Below are 22,182 nucleotides of genomic sequence, written 5' to 3'. Positions count from 1 at the left end.
AACATTCTCAAGACTCAACTCCCTGCTGGGCTGTTGTTTACAATCAACAACCGTTCCATTTCCTGCACTACTTAATTTGGAAAAGCATAGCTACCACGACAGGGTTATGCCAACTTTGACCGCTTTGTCAGGTTCGCAGCTCCCAGGAGGGAGCTGAGACGCGCAGGTCTCCCCTCCCTCACCCCAAACCCTGGGCAGAGCACCCAGGTCCCCGCGGCTGCAGTTGCCACAAGCAGCCGAGGCCGGTGGCTCCGCAAAAGCTTCTTCCAGGGTAATGGTGAAACCACCTTCCCTGATCTTTTCTCCTTTTGCACGGAGAAATGGCTTTTTGTATAAACGCATGTGATACCAGCACCGGCTTTAATTCTAAAGGTCGAGTTCAAACCTAATTCGAGTGCGTCAAAACGCTTCACGGGCGAGGACCTGTCTGGGGCTTGTCGAAATGGCATTCAGAAGTTCTGCTCTGCTGCACAGCCGCTGGTAACGCCGGGATCATGTAGATGAAAAAAGGGGATTTGTCTGATCTTTAATGATACAGTCAGTCTCACAAGCTGAGAACAAAAACTAAGAGCCTGAACCAAACACAAAGAGGGAGAGGCACCAGCCGTTTGAGTGCTGTTTGGATTATTGTATTTAGAGCCTATTAGAGACCTTGTTAAATACTCTTCCTCCAGCATCTCCCTGGCATATACTTGCCACAGGCGCGGAAAAACATTTGATCTTTAGCAGTGAAGGAACATGAGCAGACTGAAAAAAAAGACACACTGAAAAACAGATATTTTAAACAAAATGAATCCAGAAAGAATGCCAAGAAGCCTGCGCCTAACTTTTAGGGGACATTTCATGTCTATGTTTACTTATTTATTGTGCATTAATTAAAATGCTTAAAAGAAGTGGAACCTGGGTCAGCGTTGATAAAGCTAAATCAGGCATGCTTTGGCTCATCACACAGAGACGGTGAAAGCTGTAGGAAAAATAGAACCTGAAAGATGTGTTAGGAGAACCTGAAAGCTTTGTGCATTTAAGGATATATTACACCCACACGTAAGGTAATGAAAAGTACAGGGACTGAGGAGATGCAGGAACACAAGTTACAAAAACAACCGAAAAAATGTCTTTGTCCTGTAAGGAGTTTCTAATAAATGAAATAGTCCTAATTGCCATGGCGAAGTGAAAGGGCAAATCTCGTGCCCCTTGAGGGCTGCGCTACCTGTCTTGTTACCTGGGAGGAGCTGCCTTGCTGCAAAAGGCCCCCTGCTACACAATGAAGCCGCTAATGCAGGTGGTATCATGCTCTGCTCTTGCTTCTGGAGGTCCCTGGTTCACACAAGCCACCCAGGTTGTGACCAACGCAAAGGGATGACACGAAAGGACGGGGAGGTACAAGCCCGGAGGTACAGGATCCTGCCCCTGCTTAAGTCCACAGCAGTTATAGACAGCTAATCTTCTTCTGAGAACGGTGGGTTTGATGAAAAATGAATTTTTGGAAGGAAATCAAAAGCTACTTGAGGGTTCCTGCTAAATTCAATAAACAGTATCAACAAAAAAAAAGGGGGTGGGGGGGGGGCAGGAAATGTTGAACTATTTCAGTGTTTTCAAATAAACACTCGTCTTCTCTTTGGAAACACCAACACATTTCATTTCTAACTATTAAATAAAAAAACCATGTGGAACTTCTGTTTTATTTCAGAATTGTCCTAAGCTAAAAAAGAAGGAAGAAAAAGATGGTTTATAAGCCAAAAGTGAAGCACGGTGATTTACCTCAGCTCAGACTACGTTTCATTTGCAAACACAGTGCTGTAGGTCAGCCCCAAATTAGTTGCTTTGTTTACCTCATCCCTGGTAAATTTCTTAATTCATTCCTCTTGTTTTGACCCCATCATACTTTTTTCTTTGAAAATTAATTATTTCACTACGAAAACGCAAGCCCCGGTGTTCTCCCAAGCGCAGGAGGAACGTCTCCAGTGAAAAGAGAGGATGAAGAAGAAAGAGTGTCTCCAGCCCATGAGCACTGGAGGCAGGAATGCAGCTCTTGCCACGGGCAGATGTATCTCCACGATCTTCCACCTCAGTTTTCCTGTGACAAGCACTAAAGAATCGACAAGAACAGCAGGGAGGATCAGCTTCTTCTGCCGCAGCATCCCGCAGAGACCACACCAGCGTCTGGGGAGAGCCAGGGCAGAGATGTATCACCCTCCTCTGTGCCCCAGGGCTATCTCTGTGTCTGTAGCAATGCTCTGCTGGGCAACTTCATTAGAATTGGAGAGAAACATCTCCAGGAGCACATCTACACAAGTGACAGCTGACTCCTTGGTAATGACAGCTTTAGAGACAATTATGACAGGCAATTGTTTAAAAAGAACTGGCATTTTTCATGAAAATAATTATATCGATGAAGCACAAGGACATCGTATCTCAGCGTCTCCAGGCTTTCAGCCAAACCCGTTTTGATGTTGACAGTCCTAACTACATTACCCTGACTAATCAGCTCTGGACCATTCATACTCATGGCAAGAGTTGTTTGATGTACCATCAAAATCTAATCAATGAAATCAGGCTGGCATCCCCATAAACACAAACACAGTGCCCACGTCAGGCAGAAACCCCACCATCAGACTTCAGAACTTCATTGGACTTTACGGGTGGATGTTGCAGGTCTTCACGGGCCCATACATTCACTCCCCTCCAGCTTCTCGTGCCTTCTTTCTATGCAACGTGCCATCGAGAGTCTTCCATCTACTCTGATCTCATTCTAGAACCACCTAGAGCCAACATCTAGAGCTTATCCAACATCTCACCAGGCTCCTAACATCATACGGAAGATCAAGAAAGGAAGAAAGTTCCTCTGGACTGAAACAAAGGAGGAGGAAACAGTCTGTCTTGGAGAGGGGCCCTGAAGATCCTGGACTGTATTAAGCCTCGTAGTTTATACAGAATAAAACTAAGGATCATTATGCCGCCACGTCAGCTATGTGTTACTTTAAACGATCTCATATCATGTTACTTTAGCATTTCCCAGTGATGTATTAACATTTTACAGATCATTACAAAACCTTTTCTGCATTATAATTTATTGGGGAATTTCATCTGATTTGGTGGACATGAGAAATGAGTGGGTGAGAGCGGGACACCTACACCCAACCAGGCTCAAACCAGCTGTCGGGACTGGTCTGTGCTGCAGCTGGATGGGCAGCCCCTGTAGCTCCCAACATAAAATGACTCTTGCCATTTTGATGGATCCTTCCCCGCAGGGACCATCAAATATCTTCATTTTCCAGGTATCATCTGGCCTGAGATTCGTCATTCTTGACACGGGCATCTTCCAGCTAACAAATTAAGCTTCTCCTACTAGATGCAAAGTGTATGGATGTTGTCTTGCAAGATTTAATGAATTGCTTGAAGTTTGCTGTTGGTGCAGCTCAGGAGAGGTGGAAGGAAAGCTAACTGGGAATTGCTGGTGTTGCTGGCCCTCCTGACAGTCCCTCTCCCGAGGAGGAAGATGGAGCTAGATCCAAAACAGGAAAAAATCTGCAAACGTGAGTGTGGAATTAACACCCAAAGGCTTGCACAGCCACTGGGAATTGCTGGGGACGAGGGTTTATTCAGCAGTCTTCACGCCTTGAAAAATAATTTCCTCCCTCTCCTTCGGGCCAGAGCAGTGATTGCTGTTCGTTGGTTTAGACAGTGAAAGAGCGGGATATTTTGGAAAGAATGAAAAAAAAAATAAAAAATCCGGGAACATTTCCATTTCCCTCAAATCTTGCTTAACTTGCTTTAAGATTTTATTAAGGGCACAGAATTGTTGACAATAAAATTATTTCTCTGTGCTGGGAGAAGTAAAGCAGATTGTTACACACAGAGAGAAGGGAGCTGACTGCTCTCATAAATAAGTCAATGTGTTACTCCTGCTAGACTGGAAGTGGGATGACAGCTCTTCCAGATGCTGATGCTCTACTTCTCTGCGACCTTCGGTAAACTTAAGTTTGCTAAAAATACCCTACAAAAGCACACGTGCTTCAGGGCTACAGAAACACCTGGCGCAGGGGAGATTTTAAATGTTCAGATTCCAGCTCCCCACCCCAAAACCCAGCCGCGTTGAGCGCTGCACCTCTGCTCCCCTTTAACGTGCCCAGATCTCCATCCATCGCCTGCACCGCGGCTGATGTGCTTTGCCTCCAGGGAGCGGGGAAGGCTGCCGAGCCTCCCAAGGGTGGTGCGGATGTGTGCTGCTGCCCTGTCGGGAGCAAATCGTGGCACAGGAGGGGAGAAAGGGACAGTGTTTATGGAGATTATGTCAGGTTATGTTTCCAATAGGGATGTTTGCATACGTGCCCAGTCTCCCGCCCCTGCCTTGACACACCAAAGAGGCAGGTGCACGGCACTGATACAACATGTCACGAAAATTAAAGGGAACGGGAGATGGAAGCACATCAAATTACAAAGCAGAGCTTCACTTTGGGATGAAAATTCCCTCGTTCCTTAAAATGAAGCTCACGTGCAGGCAGCGACTGCCCCAGCGGCCATGTTCCCAGCCCTCCCTGAGACCCAACGCAGGACACATACCCAGTGTCATCGAGACCCAGGCTCGCTCTCCCCTTTATTTGCAATTTGATGTCTGAGATGCATAAGGAAAGAGAAAGCATGAGTATGACAGGGTGATTAATGCTTATCTTTACCCACGCAGAGAATAAGTTACCAATCAGACACTCTGCCCCTATCTCCTTCTTTAAAATGCAAACTAACGTGAATGAAACAATAACGTTTTAATTAGATGGAAATAGAGAAGGTACAGGAGAATGATATTGTTGCAGCAGTCTCAGGTTCCCGAGCCATGTGTAATTACTTTGATAGATAACGCACTGAAAGGAGAGTTAAACAGCACAGTTTCCACAACACATCTCTGTTTCTTCTCACCTAGAGTGACAGAAACCAGGAACAACCGGGATGGGAAATGACTTTCCTTCCAGTGCAGCCTTCCGGGGAGCGGGCCCAGCCCACACCCCGACCCTACCTGACACATTACCCGTCTTGCATTAAAAAAGAAGAAAAAAAAAAAAAAAAAGCCCCACAGCTCCAAACCAGAGGATGCCCCCAAAGCGTTACAGGACGTAAACCGTGATGCCAATCTGCAGGGACGCGGCCTGACACGGAGCCAACGGTGATGAGAAGAGGAGCCGGGTCACTTTGCCAATGTGGGTCGTGTCCCTGGCCAGGGAATGGGGAGGAGGAGAGAGAGCAGCAGTGGGGACCCACGGCTCGGAGACGGTCGCCCTCATCACTGCCCAGGGCTACGCAAACAAGTTACTGCATGTATGAAGCTGGAAAAAAAAAATGAGAAAAAGAAGGGAAAAACTGGAAGTGACGTGACCCATGAAAGTTTTCACAAATACAAGGATGTAGTCTAACTAAAAAAGGTAGGAAAGACTGCTCTAGTCAGCTCTGATGTTAACTTGCACTCTGGTGTCATCCAGGGATCAAGCCCTTCGTGGCCGGTTTGCCCAGGCAGCCACAAGCCCAAATTTTGGAGAGGCCCAGCCCAGAGCATCGAGGCTTTCGAGATGAGGCCCGTTGCCAGCACAAAAATACGTCACCGTGAATCACGCGCTCACCGGTTTCAGAGTACAAAACCGCTCCCTGAATCACGGTAAAAAGCACAAATGTTCTGCTCTGCAAAAGGAAATTCACTGACTCTTCCTCGAGCCAAAAATAGGGAAAAAGGCTATGCGATCCATTTACTTTGAATAATAAGCATTTCAAAGTTATCTAAACAGCACTAATAACAGGGAAATCTCTGTTTATTTAACCAGGCCGTTTTTGCTATGGGATTGATGCTGGTGCTCCAGGCAAGCTCGTCTCATCCACCTTAAAACAATGAAAACCCAGAACTTCACCCAGCAGCTGGGAGCGGCTGGCAGGGCACATCTCCGTTACTGCCTTCAACATGTGCTCCTCAAAACCATCCCGTTTTTGTTGAATGCTACATTGTGAGCAGGAGGAGAAGCTGGAAGCCTTTTGCGAGTAAGTCTTGGAACAAGCTGGTTTCTTAGGGGTGACCAATGCACATTTCATCGCTGATTTTCGCCCCGTGTCCAGCCCAATCACCTTGGCCGGAGCCAGATTTCTGACGAGTTGCAGCTAGAATGGGAAATGAAAAAGCCACGCTTATTTTCAGCTAAATTTCTTGTCTCCCTGGATAATAACTCTGCTTTCCTCAGCAGTCTTTGCAATTCTTTCTTTGTGACTGGACACAAAAGCCCTGTTTTCTATGAGATCACTTATCTCCAGCAAAGCTTCAATGGAATATCGAACGAAGGTATGAAAACTCTGTCAAAACAACCACTGTCCCAGCCTGGAAAGTCATTTTTCATTTTTCATGGCTTCTTCCTTGGTGTTTGCTGGTAATAATTTTCATCAGGTTCATTCACAGAAAGGGTGGGGGATTTTCTCCCCATCAGCCTCCCAGGATACCGGGCACTGCCCCCCGCCACCACTGGAGAGGTCTTTGATTGCCAACCCCGTTCCTGGGGGATTCCCAGGAATCTCCCCGTCGATTCACCGTGATTTATGCCAATAGATATGTTGGTCTAACACACGTGCACCATAAAAGCAGCTCGGCAGGCTGATACAGGGTTGGCGCTGGGAGCACTGGGCTCACCCAGCTCCGAGGATGGAAACCAGCTTCCCCCCGCTGCAACACCAACCCTGCGTTGGGGACCGGTGCCTGTTTATAAGTGGAGGCAGCCAGGCAGAAGGACCCATTCTCCACCTGAGTGGTTGCCCGCCGCCGAGACACTGACCTGAAAGGCCCCAGACACGAGCTGGCTCTTGGCAGAAGAGCAGCACCGCTCCTCGGGGGACGCCGGCTCCGAAGAGGAGTAGCCAGTTGGTCGATGCAATGTGTCCACGCGGCGCAAGCGGGTTTAGCAAACAAGATTTGTAGGACAGAAATAGAGGGGAATCTGCTAAATATTGTTTTCCTTTAGTGTACGGCACTGGGGTGTGGACCGCCCTCCCAGAGAGGAACGCAAGCCCACTGCTGAAAAGGAATTAACGCCCAAAAGATCATCGAATCACAGAATCGCCTAGGTTGGAAGGGACCTTGCAGGTCATCGAGTCCAACCATAAGATTTTTCAACCGTGCTTCAGTTTTGTATCAGCAGTACCCACCGGGCGCAAGACAAAATAACCCCTACAGCCCTATGGAAACCCGTGGCCTTAAAAACCCTCTGCCCTCCTGAGGGTTGCTCAGGAAGGACTCACCCACGGTGCACCCACAGCCCCGTAAAACTGGGAAACAGAAGAAAAGTCATGCAAACCACCCAAACCAGCTCCTTCCCCTGAAAAATCACCTGATTTTTTTTTTTTAAATTTTTTTTTTTTTTTGTGCGGGGGGCACCGGCTGAGCGGGGGCCAGCAGATGCGAGGAAGTCGGTCTGTTCGCTGGCGGGCGGCTCCTGTGCAAAGCCACAGCTGCAGTCGGAGGGTCTGAGTCAATAGTTGCTTTAGCAGAAAAGCAGTTTTGTTTTGCAGGCACAAAGGCCTCTTCTATCACTACCCAGCAGGAGGTTTATAAAACTGTCATTTCTTGCCCTGTTTCTGCCCTTGTCTCTTTGCTTCTACTTTTTGCAGGCTGCCAGTGGGTTTTTTATCGCTTTGGGTTTTTTTTGTTTTAATTGAAACTGAGTAAATTATGTTTCTCCCTAAAACTTAGCGAAGTTTTTCATTATTTCACGGGGAAGAAACCAGCAACCTTCAGAGCAGAAAACCGAAACACTATTTGAACTTGCTTTGTGCAAGAGCAAGGAGACACAACCTCCCAATGAGGGGGGCAGCCCCCGAGGGACCTTAAAAGCAACTTTTGCCCGGGCAATAATAAGGGATGGAATTTAGCACAGCACCACACGATATGAGAAAGCCCCTGGAGTATGCCCTGCAATTTTCCCTTTCCCAAACACACTCTTTTCAAAGGAATGAAGACACCAGCCAGCTGTATTTCTGGCTGTAACATCACTATATATGTGGTAGTCTTTCCTGAAACATCTCCTTTGATAAACGGGCAGGTGGGAAGAGGGAAAAGAGAGGCATCCATGAAAGTGGAAGACCTTCTGCATCGTCTCCCTGCGCCGCCGCCATTCCCTGCAGACCACGTCTCTCTGGCCCTTTTTGGAGGAGCTCAGGCGGGGAGTGACAGGGGTGGGAGACCTCATTTGATGGAAGAGATGGAGCTGGCGAGCAGCAATCACGGAATCACGGAATTTCAGAGTTGGAAGGGACCTCTAGAGATCATCTAGTCCAACTCCCCTGCTAGAGCAGGATCGCCCAGAGCACATCACTCAGGGCTGCATCCAGGCGGGGCTTGAAAGTCTCCAGAGAAGGGGACTCCACACCCTCCCTGGGCAGCCTGCTCCGGGGCTCTGTCACCCTCACCCTAAAGAAGTTTTTTTCTCATATTTGATCGGAGCTTCCTATGTTCCAGCTTGTGCCCGTTACCCCTCGTCCTGTTACTGGGAAGCACTGAAAAGAGTCTGGCTCCATCCTCCTTAAACCCACCCTTTAGATACTTGTAAACGTTAATAAGGTCTCCCCTCAGCCTTCTCTTCTCCAGGCTAAAGAGTCCCAGCTCTCTCAGCCTTTCCTCATAAGGGAGATGCTCCAATCCCTCAATCGTCTTTGTTGCCCTACACTGGATGCACCTGGCATCTTATTCTCGAAATAAATAGCTCCTGCCATGCTTCATCTTCCTTCTCCTCCCCGAGAGAGCCCCCAGCATTAATGTCACCAGTGAAACAGATGCCTGTTCCTTCCTACATAGGAGCAGAGTAGCTCCCTCTGACGCAGCTCGGCCACTCTGTCCTAAAGCCCTATTAACGCCTGTGACCCAAAACACCCCTCTTGCCTCCAGCCCCTCCTTTGCCCCCAGCCTTCCCCTCACGCAGTGGGGAGCCCCCTAGAGAAGAACTGCACCTTCTCCTCCATGAAAATTGAACTCGGGCAGTGACCTGGGCAGGGCATTCCGTTTTCCAGAGGGCGGGAAGGATGGAGAAGGACCCAGACAGAAGATCAGACCCAAACCTATTAATAAAGTCCATAATGAGGTGCGGGGCCCACGGCATTGCACCTGACAAATTCATCACGCGAAGACAAAAAGGAATAAACCAGCTCCAAATAATTGCACGGCATGAGAATACGTTCACTGTCGTCTTAAACTTAGTGAGATTAATTTTCCCAACAGCTTGTTTAAAAGGAAAGAGGGCTATATAATTAAAAGAAACAAACCCTCACAGATGGCCTATGGCATGACCAGCGATTACCTTTTGAGGCTCTTGCCTACCTGGATGTCAGCATTTCCCAGATTTTTTTACGCCTCCAGCCCTTTCCTTTGGCTGTAGAGCCACAAGCAGGCTTTCAGGCACTGATTTTTGCAATATGGCAGCCTTAGATATAGATTTTTTGATTTAAATATTCGTAACACTTGCCTATAAAGCACCAAGCACAAATCAGCACCGCATAAACCGGAGCAATGGAAAAGCCAGGCTGTTAATCTTCATAATGTGCCTTTCAGTGGGGATTTCACTTGAATGTTATTTGCATTAAATATGATACCGAGTGCTGGATGTGCAGTTATAAATAAATTAAAGGTTACACTTAAGTCAAACACGGTCGCACTGTTGACTGCAGGCTCAAGCGTGAGAGCGGTTCGCAGCGGAGGGCACAGATTTGGTCGGCTGCCTGACTTGCTGGAGGGAATGGCGGTGGCAAGTTCCATCCCTGGTGCCCTGAGAAACTCATTTTGTGGAGCAATTAAACCCCTCAGTGGGTTTGTGGCGTCGGCCCCAACTCCAGCAGTGCTGGCTGTCCTGGGGACACTTGGGCAGAAACGAGTACAGGTTTGCTGGAGCTGATATTCAGCAAAATACCTCAAGTGCATTGTTCTTTTCATCCGATATATAAACATCTTATTTATAGCAACAGAGTCGGCCTTGCTCTTCTGGCAGTAAGGAAAAAAAAAGTTTGTGTTAAACTGAGATTAATTCATCACGTATTTTACGCAAATAACTGAAGAAAACTGCTTCTTCGGAGTGTCTGAAGTGATAGAGGGGTTCAGCTGCATGGAAGCCGAAGAGCTGAAGCTTTTGGTTATGACAGTTAAAATCCCTGGAGCAGCCACAGGGTGTTCCGGTGGAGGGACGGTGAGTCCTCCCGCACGAGCCCTTTGGGGAAGAGCTCTGGGGCCGAGCTTCTCGCTCTCTCCCCGGGACACCTCGCCTGTGGCTGGGCTCCGAGGAGCAGGAGGACACAAGCAGGGGGACACAGGGGCTCGGCTTCTGCCACCTCCTCCTCCGCCCCAGGGCGTTAGACCGCAGACGTTTGTAGGAAGGCACACCATCAATGCACCGTCACACCACGCTTCTGTGCCCTCCTGGCGCGTCCCTGCCCACTAACCCATCTCTAAACCCCTGCGCAGCTTCCAGGGCCTTATTCTTGACCAACCTGCTACAAAAACACAACCCCCCATCCCTTTGCTTTCCTCTCCCCCTCCCCGGGCTCTACTTGTGGATTCCCTTCCCGACGACCCCGCAGGCAGGAGGCTGTGCCGGTACCGCCTCTGTACGGCTGGGGACGGGGCAAAGGGAATTCAACTGGGCTTTCAGGGGAGACAAGAAAGCACGTCCCAAAGGGGCAGTGAACTTATTGGTTACTGTCTCCACTGCTGCTTTTTCCCAGTGTCTTTCCCTGCTGTAGCTCCTCTCTGCTCTCGGAGCCGCAGGTATTACAGGATTTGTTTCCCGGCTCGGTCTCTGGGCTGGACCAGGGCTGCCAGCCTGGACGTGTGCCCTGCTCCGCTGGGCTGCTGCACTGTGATATGCTTCCCCACCATATTCCTGCATACCTTTTTTTACTCTTTTGATGGATTTTCCAACCCTGAGCTCTCCTGCCCTGGCTGGGAAGCACCAAAGCGATGTGGAGGTGACCAAGCTCAGGGCAGAGTTTGTCCCTTGGGTCAGTGACTGCAGTGTGTTAAGTGTTTGGGGCATACACACCACTCCATCACGCTATCTTCAGGCAAAATACCTATTTATTAGCCTGAACCTATATTTCCCCTCCCTCCCGCAGTGCTTTATCACACTTCACACACGTGCAGTTAAGGAACAAGTAAGTACGACAGTGTCATAAGCCCATGACTGACAGTGATTTAAAAAGCGAAACGTGGGCTTTGGGGAGGGAAACTCAATCCTCTGAGTTTCTCTTTTGAATGAAATTAGTATATTAAAACGTATAAATTGTCCCCGTGGGGATAAAATGTAAGTTCTTTGCAGAAGGAATCAATAGAGTGATGCAAGCAGTGAGCTAAACTTTCCCAGTGGCTGTGAGTTGCATTTTTATAAGATGGTTTTTAAAAAATCACAGAATAGCAAGGAAAAGCAGGTTAATTTGCTATTGAATATACTCAAATAGTTATGGACTTATTCAACAAGTTCTCTGAGGAGACAAGGTGAAATGACAATCCTACCAAGTACTGAGACCACATTTATTTGTTTCAGCACTGCAGACCTGCACTGTCCTTAATTACAGTTAATAAGATGTGCCATTGCAATGACTGTATTAATTAGCTGCTTGGAGTCCTGATCAAAAATAGGGGTCTGCTGAGCTAAATGCCACCCTGCCTCAAAGCGTTCGTAGCTGATACACAGCCGGACTTTGCTCTGCTGGTCCGGGTGAAGCTGATGAGTTGGTAGATCCCTTTCTTAAAGCTTAAAGGAGGAAGAAAATGAGAGGGTCAGGGGATGAGATTGCTCCTTCTGCTGCTCTGAACACCACGCAAAGCCTTGAGCAGCAGAGGCACGGTGAACGTTGGTCAGGAGCCTGTGAGGGCAGGAGAGGACCCACCAGCAGGGCTGAGCTGCCCTGGAAGAGAAGACAACCAGCACATCCACTGCATGGCAGAAAGCTGGGTAAAAGGGATGTAACTTTCTCCTGGAGTCCCACTACCTGCTTGGAAAACAGAGGTCCGTGTGCTGGCTCTGTGAGCCAGGGTCTACCAGAGAAGACACCCTTGTGTTAGCCCTTTCTCTTGCAATGGAAACCATCCTGCAGGCTCCAAAGGTCAGGCGAGTGCTCCAGGCGAAGGGACAGCAGGTTTTCACTGGCCCCAAAGAAACAGAACCTGGACAACTTGTGATATTTTACCATCTGAGCGTTCCAAACGCACCTGGTGGTGGCGGGAGGCAGGGCTTGCTGGCACATCCGAAGCGTCGCACTGTAGTGTGATCTCTCCTGGGGTCATTCAGCAAGTGGGAAGGCACGGAAAGATTAAACCAGATCCACCCCGAGTGCCTGAAATGCAGGTCCTCAGACAGCTTCCAGGATCCCAGGAGTCTCTTGATGGGCAAAACACATGCGAAGGGAGTGTTTGCTAATCTTCGTTTCCTCTGGAGGAGGAACTAATCTCTTGAAGCAAGGTAAACCACCCGCCTCAGGAGTGCAAGTTGTCTGTAACAGCAGTGGCCCTAAACTTATTCTTTATTACCTAGAGGGAGTAATAATTGGCAGGAAAGTACCAGCAGGTATATTCAAAGAGAAGGGAAAGTGCTGAAATCAGGCTATATACACAGTCCTGTCCAGGCTGAGTGTTCTTTTTTTATATATTTAGGAACTCGCTTGGCAAAGAGACACCTGGAAGGTTTTATAAAGGGATATTCATGGCGGAGGGTTCAGCATCTGGGGAGACGTCGATCCGCAGGCTGGGTGTAAGTCACGGCGGGAGCCGGCGGGCAGGGAGGGCCGGCGGGGGGCCAGGAGCAATGCCACCAAACCCCGGGCACGTCCTCCGGCTCCCCTGTCACTCCGCTGCCTCTCTGATTTACTGATACTGAATATGCTTTTTGCTTCGTGTGTGGCTTTACAGTTTAGCGGGACTCCCAGATTTTTCATGAGCACTGTGCATAAGAGAGGTGTGTTTTCACCCCTTTCAAATAGTGAAGACTTTGTGAAAGTTTATATTTTTTCCTTTTTTTTTTTTTGCTTCTTTCATTTACACTAGGAAAATCTCATCTCTTTGATTTCTGTCTTCAACTGACAATTGTCTCTAGTCCCCGAGAACCTAAAAGCTTCAAAGAAACCTCATTGAACTTTCTCTCTCGGAAAAAAAAGTTCAGTTAAAAAGACCTTGCTCATACTGTTACTTTTTTTTTTCCGTGAGAGAAAAAATGCCACCACGAAGCCGTGCCCGGCAGTGCACTCTCCGCGCTGAGAATTATAGAAGTGAAAAAGCCACAGGAGACGAGAAGCAAATCTCACAAGCTCCAACCACCTGCGGGTGTCCAGCTCCTCCAGCCCATCAGACGCATCTTCTCTCATCTCCGTACCCCCCCCGGCGAGGTACAGCCCTGTCCCACAGCATCCTCCCTCCGGGCAGCAGCTGGGGTGGTGACAGGCTTCTGGTACCCGGGGGAGGGAGGAGGAGGATGGATCTCCATGCACAGATGCACCAGGAAGCCGCTGCCCCAGGGTACGGGGATATAAAATGGTCTCACTGCTATTTCCCTCCCATCCATGGAAAACTTAACGGCCGATACTTTGCACGCAGGAAAACACCGGGAATGAACCGGCAGCTCAGAAATTTCTGCTGCCCTGTCAGGGTTAGTACTCCATCACCACCACTTCTTCTAAACCAGCACTTGTTTCCCGAATAACTCAACAGCTCAACTGATTTATCATCAGCTTTTTGGTTTTTTTTTTAATCCCACACCTAAGATGTTTTGAAATTGGATAGAAGAAATGGCATCCACGGGAGGGAAAACGTGGGGGCTGATGTTACCAGAGCATGACGAGTTCGTTGTCCCTCTCCCCCGAGAGTTTCATTTAAGGGAAAAAAAACCCTAAAGCTTTCCAAGGGATCACAACTTCACACAAAATAACAGAATGGAGCTATTCAGCCCAGCCTGGGCAGGGGACGGCACGGGGGCTCGGTGCCCGCAGCCAGGCGGTGGAGCAGCGTGTGGCCCCGTGTCTCGCTCGGGTCCCTTTCCACGGCAGGGCTCGTGCAAGCGCGGTTGTTCTGTCCCTCGCCCTCCACGGCCCGTCCTGCCGACCTCCCGGCTGCAGCCCTGTGGGACTCACTCTTCATTCACTGCCCAAGAGCAGCCCCGGCACTCGGTGCCATCCGCAGCCCGGGAAGCGAGGTGGGAGCGATGCCCAGCCTGGGACACGAGGTGGGAGCGATGCCCAGCCCGGCTCGTGGGGAGGGGAGCTGCCGGGGCACCAGCTATCACCGTACCAGACCAGCATTAATTGTGATGCCACGTGCATTTCAAAGAGGTCTGGGACTAGCCAGGACACTTGCCATTTTGTAAGGGACTTTTAAAAATATCAATTCAAATTCCACAATAAAGGCAGCATATTTTATCACTTGGAAAAAGGCAGCGCTTCACGAATCCAGGAGGCTGGCTTGGCCAAGTCTCCTGCTCAGACGTGTCCTTACAGGGCGTGATGGGGGCCAGCAGCTGGGACCGGGCTGGTCTCAGGTGGTCACACCAGACGAGCAACTTCAGGGTGTTCGTGTGTGCACAGAAGTAGGGAAAAGGCAGGGAAAGCTCAGAATTTATAATCCGCTTTTCTGTCCTGTGCCAGACTGAAGGTGCTGACACCTGTGAGAGGGACGTGGGGAATGGAGATACAGGGAGGATGGGCTTCGGAAGCATCTCCAGGTTCACGCAGTGCCAGTGGTTTGTACTGGAGAGCAACCAGACAGACTGGGGATGTAACAACCCAGCCTCATCCGCCGAACGCGAGGGAAAGGGGGGATGCCAGCACCGGGACTTCTGGCATCTAATGCTATTAGGGCGAGATGGCCACAACCCTCAGACTTCCCCACCTTGTCAGCCCCAGACCCCACCACGCTCCCCAGCCTCTCCAGAAACCTTTGCTCACCCCACAGCCCATGTCCCTTGGCGAGGGGTAGCTTCACAGTAAGGAAAACGTGACGGTGCCACCGTGGAAGCCCAAAGCCCGCTCCGTGCCAGGCCCCTGGGCGTCCCGCGGTGGGACGCTGCCCATCACGCGTGCCTCGGGCAGGACACAGAAGCGTTTCTAAACATCAGGAAGCGAAAGTGCCATCTGCGAGTCTCAAGCAGATGCTGCACAGAGACGATAGCAAAAGCCTCTGAGGGGAAGGACGGGGGAGGTAGGGAGAAGACAATTAAATAGCTGTTTTAAAGGATCTGGAAGAAGATTAAAGGCAGCTGCGGGTTTTGGGTTTTTGTGGTTCGGGTTTTTTTGCCTTTTTTTTTTCCTCTGGGTAGAGGTTACCTTTGTCTCTTCTGCCTTTACAAACCGCTAAGAGGAAAACGTTAAGAGCTAAATTGATGGGCCACATTTCCTCATTCTGCAGCTGACATCTCGGGAAGGGGGAGGGAAAAAGAAATCAAGTGAATTAAAATCAATTGGGGGGGGGGAGGAAGAAGAAATTATGTAAGAACTGGCAAAACACAGCAGGCCAAGTGGTTATATAAAGCAATGAACACAAGAGCTTATTTAATTTAAATCAAGCTGCAAGATGGACCGCGGTGTAAACGGGCTGGGGTTGGGCAGGCGGGGCTGCCGTTGTGCGTACGCTGAATTAAAGCCCTGGGTTCCCTGCGTAGTCCGTGGAAAAAAACCAGCTTTTTAGGGATGCTCCCGCCGCCACAGATGGGCATCCCCACCGGGGCGGGTGTCTCTCCCCATCCCTGCGGGGACGGATCCAGACACATTTAAACACCAACGTCTTCATTTTCTTGTCTACCTGGGGGCTGCCAGGGGCTGGCAGCACCGTGACCTGGTGGGACGCCTTCCGTGGGACACAGCCCTGCCACAAAGGTGCAGATTTGCTGTGCTGCCGGAGGGGTTAGCGGCACCCAGGCGCGGGCTTCTCCGGTGGGCAGAGATCCTGCGTGCGTAGCCAAAATAGTTTTCTCAGCCAGGCCCAATGGGTGGGATTATCGCTGTAGGCAGCGATTTAAAACAGTGCTGTTATGAAAAGCCATAGTAGGAATTTGGCTGTGACCTAAGGAAAAGAAACCAACTTCAATTCCTCCGGTCAACATCACTATAAATGCCTGATTCCTGAACCAAAGCCACTGACTAATCCGGGGTACGATTTGCCAGCAAACCTGGAGACAATTCAGCCGTTTGGTTTTATGGGTTGCTATTTTCACGTACTACGGAGAGATGCTTGTGACGTTTAACATGGCACTGCGGACCTGCTGATGGGCAAAGCCCTGCCATCCACAGCACCAACCACGTGTCATCGCAGAAAAAGCTCCTCGCACCACCCCACCGAAGTGCTCCTCACCGGAGGAAAGTGTAAGGGAGTGTTTGCAACATCGTGCATGGAATGAAGGACTTTATGGGCCTTTCAGCCAAATGGGAATTGAACAGATGTCCTCGGAAGAGTGTGTGGAAGGGAGCGTGGTAATGGATGCTGAGAGGCCAGGCTGTACCTTGCGTCTCCCAGCTCCAAGTCCTGGTCCTTCCTTCCCATCCCCGGCTCTTTGGCACGCTCCTCTGAAGGCATCGCAAGAAGAAATGTCAGAAGAAATAAAGCAGAGGACCTCCGTGGGCGAGCCGTTGTTTCATGCGCAGAGTTATTTACGAATCATCTGAACTATGGGCGGCCTTGATAAAACACACTAAAGAAGGGACGTGGAGGGAGAGGCGAGCTGCAGCCGCGCGAGGGTGGGCTGGTGCAGGGCAGACCTGTGGCCAAACTGCTGCCACGCAAACCCAGAGGTCCAGAGAACTTCCCAGTGTGCTTCCCAAGGAGTTGCTCTACCAAATGAGCAACTGGGAGCTGATGGAGCTGTGGCAGTTTATGGAGGCGCAGGGCCTGCTGCCATGTGTTTTAATAAACGGGTTCACACCAGCTGTCCGTGCAAACAAAACATTAGCATGTGTCAGACTCTGTCTACCCAGGCACTTGCCGTAACTTTGGGGACATTTTGCGGCAGAGCCCTCCAAGCGCAGACTGTGCCATGCCAGCGGGAAAACACACTCCTTTCCCATGAATTACAGGGTGCCAGAGAGATACCCCCACCCAGGCTCCCCTCGCATGTGTGCCCCATCCAGGCTCAGTTAAAATCCTGGGATTTTAGCTTGAGGAGTTGCCTGACTCTGTGTGCTGGGACTGACGGTGCACCAGGATTGTAGGTATTTCTTTCAACTTCCCCTCTTTCCCCAAGTCCGCTAAGGAACCTCTCCAGAAAAGAGGTACGAAGGGAAGAAAGTAAGAAGCAATAAAGGAAAATCTCTTTGCACAGGCATCTGGCCATTAAAATCCAGAGCTTTGTGAAAATCAGGGCTGAGAGTATATGATGCTAACGGCACACAGGTGGGACGGGACACTCAGGGGCTCCTGACCGGGGAAGCTGGTCCCAGAGCCGGCACCAAGGCTGTGAAGGCGCCAAAGCCACAGGTACCGACCTGCAAGTGAACAGGGGAAACATCTCATTCCGCCTCGGAGCTCTCTTTTCTGCTGCTGCCACGACGAGCAGCTTTTAAAGCCTCCTCCAGCTGAAGTGGCACGAAAACGTGAATTTACTCATGTGGGGATGGCTTTAAGAGATGTTTCATATATGTGAAAAAACCCCATAAAATTGGCTGCAGGGTGTTTTAGAGGATGTCTGCCAGTTAAAGTGTTAACTAGACCTAAATAACGTGGCTATAACGGTCTTACTCCTGCTACCAGATCCCACGCTGATGCCAATATTCAAAGCAGACGTCCCTGACTGACAGAGGCAACAGGCGAGGAAGAATGTGTAATAAACCAGAGTCACAGGTGGATTTAAGCAGCTGCGAGGATAGTGATAAAGCTGGGAAATTGCACTGTTCTAAAGAATTAAGTATCAGCAGCCACACAGAGCCCACGCCTGGACGGCAGGAGGTGAGACGCGCAGTGCCCGGCCGCGCTGATGGCGGTGGCACCTGGGGACACCCTGCAGAGCGTCTCCCTTACTGCTCTTCCCGCTTATCAGTATGTGCCGCGCTGAGCAATCTGTAATTACTAGAAGAATATCAGTAATTACTTCTTACAGTTGTTGTGGAGCTGAAGTGGCCCAAGGTAAGTAATATGAGCAAGAAGCGAATACGCCGAGTGTTGTTTGAATACTTTTTTTTTTTTCCCCTAAGGAAACCTGACTGTTCACACACAGCCTAGTTTCACTCGGAAATGCCCACTAAAACTTAAATATTCAAAGCAAATAGCAAGGGACTTTTGCAAAAAGAGAGATGCTAAATTAATACACTCAAATATTCATCCCGGGAAGCTTGTGCCAGCCCAGGGAAGAGCGTTCTCCCGCAACGGTCCCAGCAGAACCGTAGCTCACGCTGGGCTCGGCGTCTATAAATGGTTACAATTGCTCAGTTCTGGGACTGGCTTTCAATCAGTCAACAAATAAAACCTCTTGGAGAACTAATGGCTTCCAAAAAAAACCCCGGTTTGCTTTAGACAGTTTGCCAAACAGGAAGAGGAGTGAAATATGTTCAGTGATTTATTACAAGTGATTTGCCAGCTCCAGCAAGTGCATCATCGCTCCGATTAATTTAAAGACAGAAAATGAAGGCAAAGAGATGCAAAGACCTGCTCTAAAGCCGCTCGAATCCGCTGCGGCAGACGAGGGCTCCAGATTTCCGACCAGCCAGACCTCCGCGTGTCACTCTCCCACATTACCATTGCCCTTTCTTTCACAGGTCTTCCATTATTTGTCTTTTTTCTTTAAACCCCCGCGCAGCTTACGACGTGAGAATGCCCGCTCACACGCTGTGCGATGCTTTCCATTAACGCACTTCAAACCTGACTTGCAGCTGCTTTGCTTATTCACTCCGGAGCCTTCCTGGGTCCAGGGCCCTGCATCACGTTGTGCGCTGCTTCCCTGGGCTCGGAGCGACGCAGCCAAGCCAAGCCATTAAAAACACCTTCCCCTCCTAGAAAATCTACTTTTGTAGCCCCATCCCCTGAGAAGGAACAGTATGGTAGGGGTTTGGCTTTTCCCCCCCCCCCCCCCAGCAACTGCCTCTTTCTTTTTTACTTTTAAATTAATTCACAAGTGAAATAATAATAAAAAAAAAAATACATGAGGAAGAGCCCGCAGGTGGACTTCACATACTGTGCATTCACGCCTGCCTACTTCTTCCTTGGCTAACGGGATAAAGTATAGCCTGAATAATAGCAAGACCGTAAAATAGGTTGAGAGTGTTTAAACTGTAATCTCCCAAGACATAGCTAAGAAATAATCCTCTCTTTTTAGCCCTATCATGGTAACACTGAGCATCAGTTTAATCCTAAAAGGAAGATGACTGGAAATAATGCATTTCAGCCACATTGTTCTCAAATCAGATGGCTCACGTCTCCTCAGAGAGTAGAGAATCGGGGTTAAGTACAGTGGGCTACCGCTGACAAAATCTGCCACGCACTTACAGAAGAAATACAGCCCCCACCACCTCAAGATGAAAGTTAGGTATCAAGACACGATTCTGATTTGTTTCCACTTAATTTCCCTCTCTTTAACTGTGGGAGCATCTCAAGGGCTTCAGTACACATGCCTTTTTAAATTCTAATTGGCCGCTGATTAAACCCACCTGAAATGCGTGCTCAAAATAAAAGATTGAGAAGCTATCACACGCGAACCTGGCAGCAAAGGGACTGTGGAGACTGGTGTCTTGCTCTTTCTGGCTCTCCTTCCATGACTCTTACATTTTTCAAGCCTAATGCTCCAGTAAACAAACGCCTCAACCCCTCAGAGCACTGGAGCGCAGCAAGTGTTGATGCCGAAACCCTTTCCGCGCATGGGCGCTAGATGAAGCGGTGTGTGGAGACCAGCAAAGCCTTTCTGAAGCCAGGAGGGGTCTGCTAGTTAAAGCAGCTATGCATTTCCCCCCCCCAAACCAGCAAAAACACCAGCCTCTGGCTCTGAAGATGCGATTCCTTTTCGGGATGCCTGTGCTGCACCTTGTTCCCAAAACTTTCTGAAATTAGGACCTGTCACCACGCAGAGGAAACGGGCTCTGGATCAACCCAGGAGAGGGGGAGAGAGGTTTTATTTCCCGCGATCTTGCTGGCCGCTTTCCGGCAGAAGGGAAAGAGATGCAGAAGATGCAGAGATAGGGTGGAGGTTTGTGGGGTTTCTGGCGATGAAGTGCCGCGTTTGGGGAGAATCCGAGCATCCCCGGCCCCGCTCTGCGGCACATGGGGGTCCCGGTGCCACAGCGTGGGCTGCGGGCACCGGGAGGGGAGCTCCGGGGAGGCGGGGGGGGCTTGCACCGGCCCGGAGCCGGATTAACCGCGGTGCAGGGTCTCAACCCGGCGCTGCGGGGCAGGAGGGGGTGCGTGAGCCGAGACCTCCCCCCTCAAACCCCGCCTGCCCGCACCCCGGCCCGTCCGCCCCGTCAGGGCTGCCCGGGACACCCCCCTGCCGCAGCCGGTCCCCCCCTCCGGCCCCGCCCGTCTCCGCAAAGTTCGGGCATCCGAGCCCGGGGTGGGGGGAGGCGGCTGCCCGGCCCCGGCGGCTCGGGGCGTCCCGGTCACCGGGATCCTCACCTGGATGACCGTCTTCAGGGTGGAGGCGTCCACGATGGTGGTGCAGATGAGGGAGTCGGGATCCTGGTCCTTGACGTAGATCTCCCCCATGGTGAAGATCATGGGGATGGCGAGGAGGAAGGAGGCGATCCAGATGCAGCTGATGAACTTCTTGGTGCGGCTGCGGGACATGATGCTCTTGGCTTTGAAGGGGTGGCAGATGGCCATGTAGCGCTCCACGCTGAGGCTGGCGATGTTGAGAGCCGTGGCGTAGGTGCAGGCGTCCCGGAGGAAGTAGTAGCCCTTGCAGACGGCCCCCCCGAAAGCCCAGGGGTGATGGACCCAGATGAAGTTGTAGAGCTCGATGGGCATGCAGAGGAGGAAGATGAGGAGGTCGGAGAAGGCGAGGCTGGCCAGGTGGTAGTGCACGGTGCTCTGCAGGTTCTGCAGCGACTTCTTGCGCACCAGCGTGTACGCCGTGATGGAGTTACCCACGGTGCCCACCAAGAAAAGAGCCAGGTAGATGACGGTCACCATCACTTTGGAGTAGATGTCGGTGTTGACGTCCAGGTCCTCCTCGTCGGGCCCTTTGGGGAGCAGGTCGGAGCGGTTGGAGGCGTTGGGGTGGAGGGGGCCGCCCGGCAGGGCCGGGGCCGTGGCGTTGGGGTGCATCCCGGGGCCGCAGCACCCCCCGCCGCGCCCCGACGTGCCGCTGCCGCCGGCCGCGAAACTTGGCTGGTTTTAATGCGGCGGGGAGGAGGCGCCTGCCGCTGCCGAGCGTGTGCGAGACACACACACACACACACACACACACACACACACGAGAGCTGCCGGGGCTGTCAGCCCGCAGCGCCGGCTCTCTCCTCCCTGCAGCTCCCCGGCGCCCAGATGTGCCCTGGCGGGGCAGGAGGCTCCCTGCACCCCCCCTCCGCACACAGACACAGCCCCCCGCACACACACACACACACACAGACCTGCACACACGCAGCCGCTCGCACACACCCCCCTGCACACCGATCCGCACCCCCCCACACACACGGACCTGCACACACGCACCCGCACACACACACACCCCCCTGCACACCGATCCGCACCCCCACACACACACAGACCTGCACACACGCAGCCGCTCGCACACAGACACTCGCACACAGACCCGCACCCCCCGCCACACACACACACGCACACCCGCACACACACAGAGACCTGCACACACGCACCCGCACGCACCGCCGCACCCGCACGCAGACACTCGCACACAGACCCGCACACACACACACACACACACACACACACCCGCCCCGCACCCCCGCGCCGGCAGACGCCGCACCGCCGGCCACCGCGCACCCCCCGCCGGCTCTGCGCACCGCGGGGTGGGGGGACGGGGACGGCCCCTCGGCTCGGGCCCCCTCCCCACTCCCCGCCGCCCAGGTGGCTGTTGCAACCCCAGCTCGATCCCCAAGGCGGAGCCGGGGGGTGTGTGGAGGGAGGGAGCACGGCCCCGGCTGGGCTGCAGCCCCCCCGCTTCCCTGTTAGGACTCCCCCCCCCCCCCCCCCCCCCGTCTCCATCCCTTGCAAAGTGAGACGCAGAGGGCTGGCAGGGGGTCTGCCCTGGGGAGAGGAGTGGCACC

General features: G+C 51.3%; 1 protein-coding gene across 1 annotated transcript in view; it reads right to left on the bottom strand.

Moving 5' to 3' along the window:
* Positions 1–21,847, bottom strand: part of NTSR1 (neurotensin receptor 1) — a 59,521-nt gene extending 37,674 nt beyond the window's left edge. The window contains exon 1 of the mRNA XM_074604878.1: positions 20,573–21,847. Within this exon, the coding sequence (XP_074460979.1) occupies positions 20,573–21,223 (651 nt within the window). The 5' untranslated portion in view covers positions 21,224–21,847. The remainder of the gene's footprint in view (positions 1–20,572) is intronic.
* Positions 21,848–22,182: the final 335 nt, after the last annotated feature.

The sequence above is a fragment of the Larus michahellis genome, chromosome 12 (genome assembly GCF_964199755.1).
Source record: "Larus michahellis chromosome 12, bLarMic1.1, whole genome shotgun sequence".
In the NCBI taxonomy this organism is placed as follows: domain Eukaryota; kingdom Metazoa; phylum Chordata; class Aves; order Charadriiformes; family Laridae; genus Larus; species Larus michahellis.
The sequence above is the reverse complement of the archived record's forward strand: the minus strand, read 5'-3'. Positions and strand labels throughout refer to the sequence as shown.